This window comes from Spinacia oleracea, chromosome 4 (genome assembly GCF_020520425.1).
Source record: "Spinacia oleracea cultivar Varoflay chromosome 4, BTI_SOV_V1, whole genome shotgun sequence".
In the NCBI taxonomy this organism is placed as follows: domain Eukaryota; kingdom Viridiplantae; phylum Streptophyta; class Magnoliopsida; order Caryophyllales; family Amaranthaceae; genus Spinacia; species Spinacia oleracea.
The window spans coordinates 19,120,639-19,128,400 of NC_079490.1; the positions used below are offsets into that span (position 1 = coordinate 19,120,639).

General features: G+C 40.3%; 1 protein-coding gene across 1 annotated transcript; it reads left to right on the forward strand.

Moving 5' to 3' along the window:
* The first annotated feature begins 3,020 nt into the window (after positions 1-3,020).
* On the forward strand, positions 3,021-3,920 carry LOC110798150 (uncharacterized). Its single transcript, XM_022003309.2, has one exon. It carries the CDS (start codon positions 3,021-3,023, stop codon positions 3,918-3,920), a length of 900 nt encoding a protein of 299 aa, XP_021859001.2.
* Positions 3,921-7,762: the final 3,842 nt, after the last annotated feature.

Below are 7,762 nucleotides of genomic sequence, written 5' to 3' on the forward strand. Positions count from 1 at the left end.
TGCCCCTCAACTTTCAGAAATTCACCAAATACCCCTCACCTTTAATATAATACCCAAACTACCCTTACTAATGACACGCCGTTAGTCCGCCGTTAGCCTACTTTTCTAATTCACCAAATGCCCCTACAATGTAACTTATTTCACCAAATACCCCTATTTTAAAATATAATTCACCAAATTCCCAAATGTAAAAATTACTTTTTTAAAGCCCAACGGCTAGTTTTTTGGGATTGAAAAATAGCCGTAGCTTATTGTTTTAGTATAAATAACCCTGTTCTGAGTGTTTATTTAGTCACCAAATTGTTTTGTTGTAGTTTCATCTCAGTTTGTGTCATGAGTTATCATTCAAAATCATCATCCACACATAATGAGTCTATTACCTCTTGTTTTGCATGAATATAAGTTAAAATCACTACTCAAGGAAAGGAAAGGAAAGGAAAAAAGGGCCTCCATATTGCAGATAACCAATTGATATTACACTCTATTACCTCTAGTAATGGAGTATCATATTCCTGTTATCCAAGCACATAAGTGGGAAGAAAGTCATGTTCTTAATTTCGTTTCGTGGCCTCAAATAACCGTGAACCAAACACGCATCAAACTCATTAAGTGGTGTTAGTCTTTTGAGTAGAGTTTCATTTGGTTGGTCTTTTATTTTGGAGACATTCTCTTAATTGTATCGCTCTTTTCATATGCCACTCTATAAGAAATGTAAATAAGTAAATTGAGGCATTATATATTTGTATCAATACAAAGTACCAAGTAGTACTTGGCCTAACCTAGTTGTTGAGATTGTATCTTACAACCTCAAAGTTGTATTTTGGGGGTGAGGATTCCCTTCCCTTGAGTATCCTCTTATACTCAAGGGGCTTACTTATTAACTCGGGCCGAATAGTTCTAAACTGTAACATACCATTGCCACAGTATCTATCATCACACTGCCTTATATCTTCCATAGTCTCAACTCTCAAATGACTGGAAAGTTTTGGGGACTAAAACAATAAGCTACGGCTATTTTTCAATCCCAAAAAACTAGCCATTGGGCTTTAAAAAGGTAATTTTTACATTTGGGCATTTGGTGAATTATATTTTAAAATAGGGGTATTTGGTGAAATAAGTTACATTGTAGGGGCATTTGGTGAATTAGAAAAGTAGGCTAACGGCGGACTAACGACGCGTCATTAGTAAGGGTAGTTTGGGTATTATATTAAAGGTGAGGGGCATTTGGTGAATTTCTGAAAGTTGAGGGGCATTTGGTGAATTTCGTGAAAATTGAGGGGTATTTCATGAAAAATCCGTATATTATATCTGTTGATATATACTCCGTATATATGAACATCAATGGTATAGTTTATTGTTACTTGAAAAAACGAAATACTATACTTCATTGAAACTGGAGGTGATCATTTGCGGGCTTGGATGGGTAGCGGGCTGGGCTTAAACTTAATTTTTTGTCCAACGGGTCTAGAATGGAAAACTATGCCCTTTTTTGAGGGATTGATTTCTTGTCCATACCCGCCTATTATACGGGTCGGAATTGCCCGCGGGCTAACGGGCCTAAAATTATTTTAAATTTTTTTGTTGAATATTATCAATTTATTTTATGTGTATGGTTTAAATTTTTGTTTCGCTTAAATTATCTCTAAATTTTTGAGTTCCATCATGTAAAACAAAGTGTTAAATTAAAAACGTGAGACATTCCAGTAAGTATGTGAGAAATAATAAAGTTATTTGTAGATAAGTTAATAATGAAAGTAAAAAAATGGATAAATTGTTTTTTACCACCTATAAAAATCGAAAAATTATTTTTTACCACCTAAAAAACTAAAACTTGTATTTTACCACCTAAAATTTTTTTAAAAATTGTTTTTTACCACCTGAAAGTTGGAAAAATAGATGAAAATGTTATGTAGGGGGTCACAATAACGGTAATACTTCTAATATGTTCTATTCCTCCACGATTTCATGTATTTAACTCTATTTTCTTCCCCCGCTTCCTTATTTTGCATTAATTTACACAAATTTTCACCACCATTAATTTAAAAAATTGACAAAATTTAATGGAAGTAAAGAGCGAAGGGTGAAAGAGTTAAAGAAAATCACACAAGGAATGTATAAAATTGGAGGAAAAATAATGGACTAAAGGAGAGAGAGAGTTATATTGAAACCGCCAATGATCGGGTCTAATTGAAACCGCCTTTACTACACAATGTCATAAAAATAATGGACTAAAGGAGAGAGAGAGTTATATTTAGTTTTGAGTCGGGTTTTCGTTTCAAGAAAAAAAAAAAGTATTCCATCTGGTCAAATTCAAGTTCAGTTACATATCGAGTCCATTTGGATACATGTCTTATTTGGATGCAGAGTTTAGTTAAAATGTTGGTTGGATCAGGCCCGTTCGAGTGTAAGTCATATTCGTGTAAAGATGATATGCATAGTTTGAGACAAGTCCATTAGGGTGTTAATTTCAGGTTTATTGAAAACTAGCTTGCTTGTGTGAAATAAATCTTTTTTGGCTATATTTAATAATTTAATTTCAATCGGTTCAACCATGGTCGGTTAATTTTATTTTTCAAGTCGGTATAGGGTCATTGTTAGAATGAGTGCTACCTTTTCACTTGCTTCCACAAGAGGCATTGAGTAATTAACGTGAATTTTGACTAATCTATCCGTTTTCATCTACTCGATCTGTGTTTGTTTATTGTTGCTACTCGTCTTGATCTTGAATCTATGACATAATGTTCCAACATAGCGTTATCCTTTAACACTTTGAAATATACGAGTACAACTTTATGATTGATAGAATACGTAATTTGTAATTAATGTAAATTAATTATTTTGTAATTATTTTGTAATTACTAGAATAGCCTTAGCTTAACCCTAATTTAGCTATGTATATATTCTGAGAAAATTAATGAGAAAGCACGGCAAATATTTCTCACATGGTATCACGAGACTAGGTTTCTCTCATCCTAGCCCTAGCAGCCGTTTTTCTCCCTCTCTTCTTCTTCTTCTTCCCCATGGCTGAAATCTCTAAACTTCATCCTGCAACAACTGTTGCTAACATCAAAACTTGCATCCCCATTACCCTAGACTACGAAGGAACACAATACCTTAGCCGGTCCTCTCTTTTCACCCTTCATTGCAGAGCCAATCTGGTCCTCGACCACATCATTCCCTCTTCTGGTTCCTCTGCTGCGACAAATGACTCAGAGTCCGACAAGGATGAGGCCGCCAAACTGCAATGGCAACGTCTTGATGACATCGTTCGTCAATGGATCTATGGCACCATATCTCACGACCTTCTCAATACAATCCTCAATCAGGAGGACTCGGCTCACGATGCATGGAATCGGTTGGTACGTCTATTTCAAGGTAACAAGTCTGCTAGGGCACTTTTCCTTGACACCCAGTTTACCAACACCAAGTTAGAACATTTTTCCGGCGTCAAACCCTATTGCTCACGCATCAAAATTCTCTCCGACAATCTTCGGAATGTTGGTGCCCCTGTTTCGGAGGATCGCATGGTCCTTCGTCTCTTGCAAGGTCTTTCAGAAGACTACAAAACCTTTCGCACAAATGTCCAGCATCGTGTGCCTCTCCCTCCCTTTGATGAAGTTCGTACCATGCTGGAGTTCGAAGAGGAATCCCATGCCGACGCCGTCGTTGGTTCAGGTTCGGACACTGCCTTATTTACTTCTAATACTGATAATGTTGTGAGCAATGGTCAGAAGCAGGGGTCGTCGTCCTCAAACCGCAACAACAATCACAACCCAAATTATAGAGGCAAGAAGAACAATCGTGGTCGAGGTGGCAACAACAACTACCGGAATAATAGCCGGCACGGTGGGGGCAATACCGGCGGTAACCACGGTGGCAATGGTGGTCGGAGCAACCAGCCTCGATCCACTGAGCAGTAGCCACAGTCACAGTAAGGTGGGGTGCCGCAATACTGGCAGTTTCCCCCTTGGGTTGGTACCTGGCAGCCTCAACCGTGGGCCACTCCCCCATGCCCATATCCTTCTTCAAATTGGCAGTACCGCAACCCATATCCACGCCAACCACAGCAACAACAATCTGGCATTTTGGGCCCTCATCCACAACACTCCTATTTCATGGCTACTCCTCCACTAATGGGCTATGCTCCAAAAAATATTGATCAAGCCATGCACACCATGTCCATGACCCCTCCGGATGACAATGGTACATGGATATCGGTGCCACGTCACACATGACGTCCTCTCAAGGTACTCTCTCGTCCTATTTTCAATTGAGCAATGCTAAAAATAATGCAATTATTGTTGGTAATGGTAGCATGATTCTTGTTAATGGTTATGGCAGTACCACCCTCACTAATTCCGGACCCTCATTAACCTTATCTAATGTCCTACATGCTCCCAAAATTATCAAAAATCTTATCTCTGTTCGGAAATTTACAACTGACAATATGGTTTCTGTTGAATTTGATCCTTTTGGGTTTTCCGTGAAGGATTTGCGGACGGGGGACCGCCTAATGAGATGTGAGAGCATGGGAGCTCTTTATCCATTCATCACCAACCATCAGTCACCACCTTCATCGTCATCCCATTCTGCTTTTCATGCCATCTCCACAGACATCTGGCACTCCCGATTGGGTCATCCGGGCACTGCCATTCTTCAAAGTTTAAGTAGAAATGATTTAATTCATTGTAATAAAGTTTCGAACAATGCTTGTCATTCCTGTTCTTTGGGAAAATTAGTCAAATTACCGTTTTATGATTCCCGTTCTTTTACTAATATGCCTTTTGACATTGTTCACAGTGATTTGTGGACCTCTCCGGTTGTTAGTTCTCTTGGGCATAAATATTATGTTCTGTTTTTTGACAATTATACCAACTTCTTATGGACTTTTCCCATTTCTCAAAAGTCTCAAGTTTTTGGCTTATTTCTATCCTTTAGAACATATATTCGTACGCAATTTGAACGGGAAATAAAGTCTTTTCAATGCGATAATGGCCTTGAATTTGACAATAAATCCTTTCATACCTTCTGTGAACAACATGGCATGTCTTTCCGATTTTCTTGCCCTCATACCTCTCCTCAAAATGGCAAAGCTGAACGAAAAATAAAATCAATCAATAATATCATTCGCACTCTCCTTTTTCATGCATCTCTTCCTCTCACATTTTGGCATCATGCTTTGGAAATGGCCACATATCTTCTGAATATTCTACCCACTAAGGTCTTGGGTTATAAATCTCCCACTCAAATCCTTTACCAAAAGGATCCTTCCTACTCTCATCTTCGGGTTTTCGGGTGTTAATGTTTTCCTCTCTTTCCCTCCACACAAATAAATAAACTCCAACCCCGCTCTACCCCTTGTGTCTTTCTTGGTTATCCGGCTAACCATCGAGGATACAAATGTTACGACCCGTCAAGTCGTAAAATTATCATATCCAAGCATGTGAGTTTCGATGAAACTCAATTTCCTTACGCCAAACTAACCTCCTCTACTCCTCAATCTTATGATTGTCTTTTGGACGATCCATCTCCTCTTACCTTGCACTATCTTCATCAGCTTGCAAGTTGTGACCCAACTCCAGCAGCCCACACTCCTACTGGGCCTAACCCAATGGCAGCGCCTATTTCCACTCCTGCCATGTCTACTCCCCCCTCGCCTCCTACGGCCCACACTGTTCGGTCCACACCAAATCCCAACAGCTCCCCCCCTTATAGGCCTCCTCACCTACGGCCCATTCCCTCACCCATTACCATGCCTCTGCCAGTCCAGACTACACCCATCCCCCCTCGCCGTATCGGGACCCGCAGTCAGTCTGGGATCTCCAAGCCCAATCCAAAATACATGGACCAGGCCCTGGCAGCATCTTCCCCATCCATTTCTCCTATACCGAAAAACCCCATTACTGCCCTTAAAGACCATAATTGGAAACATGCTATGCAAGAGGAATATGATGCTCTTATTGAAAATGGGACATGGGACTTAGTACCTCGTCCTCCTCATGTTAATGTTATTCGGTCTTTGATTTTTCGGCATAAAAAGAAATCTGATGGTTCTTTTGAGAGGCATAAGGCCCGTCTTGTAGGTGATGGGCAGACTCAAAGAGAAGGCATTGATTGTGATGAAACATTCAGTCCGGTTGTAAAACCGGCCACCATTCGCATTGTGCTTAGCATTGCTCTATCTCGTTCTTGGTCCATTCATCAGTTGGATGTCAAGAATGCCTTTCTGCATGGTAATTTGAATGAAACTGTGTACATGTATCAACCCATGGGTTTTCGGGATTCTTCTCGCCCTGATCATGTTTGCCTTCTGCGTAAATCTTTGTATGGTTTGAAACAGGCTCCCCGGGCTTGGTATCAACGTTTTGCTGATTATGTTGCTAACATTGGTTTCTGTCACAGTCAATCAGACAACTCTCTATTCATCTACCACCGTGGCAATGACATTGCTTATATCTTGCTGTATGTCGATGATATTATTCTTACTGAAGGAAATAATTCCCTTGGTCCAAGTATGCATTCTATGTTAAGTCTAATAAATGCGGTTCAGTATTAATTAACAAGTTAATAATTCAGTGAGATCAAGTGAGCTGAATGCCTAGCTAGAGGCCGCTTCAGTTCAAGTGGAATTAATGATATTAATCCACAGCTTACTCTTGACTGAACCCGTAGGGTCACACAAATAGTACGTAAACGGATCAAGTATTTAATGGCATTAGATACTCCATCTATGGATATTCGGAATCGACGGATCTTGGTTTCAGTGGGAGCTGAGATCGTCACAGGCAAGAAATGAATACTCCGGAAACGATGATATTGCCGGAAACGGAAATATGGATCGTATCGGAAATATAAATATTATCCAAGTCGTAGATGTTGCCGGAAACGGAAACATGGTACGTATCGGAAAATATTATCGGAAATGGAAATATTACCAGAATCGGAAATATTGCCGGAAACGGAAATATTGTCAGAATCGGAAATATTATCGGAATCGGAAAATAATTCCGGAAACGGAAATATTAAATATTTGTTCGAAACGGAAATTGATTCCGGAATCGGAAATATTAAATATTGTTCGTATCGGAAATGAATTCCGGAACCGGGAATTTAATCGGAAGCGTATCGTACGAATTAGCATTGGACGAGGCCTGCCGGACGAAGGCCCAGCACGAAGTCGGGCCATCGCCCAGCAAGCCAAACGCGCGCCACAAGCCCAGCCAAGGCAGCGCCCAGGCCTACCGCAAGGCAGGCCCAGCGCGCGCCAAGGCCACGGCTGCGTGGGCCTCGCTGCGTGGGCTGCTGCTCGCACGCACGCGCATGGCGGCCCTTGTGGCTGCCGTGTGTGTGTGAGTTTGTGTTCATGCATGATTCCTAAAACTATAAGAATTAGTATATGATTAAATTCCTATTCCTAAAAGGATAAATTAATTAATTAGAGTTCTTGTAGGATTCTAAGTTTAATTAATTCGTATCCTTCTAGGATTCCAATTCCCTTTTCATAACTCTATAAATACGTGCCTAGGGTCACATATTTTCAGAGATTAATTCAAGTATTCAAAGTGAGTTTTGAGAGAAAAATTCAGCCATATTTCTTACCTAAGAGTGCCGAAAATTCTAGTACCTTAAGGGCGATTCTAGTTGGTCAATCTTAAGGCGGATCCGGACGTGCTGTGGACTATCTACGGAGGGACGACACTTGGAGTCCTACAGACTTGTTCTTGTTCGGTTCGGGCGCAGCTAGGGAAGGCACGCAACAAAG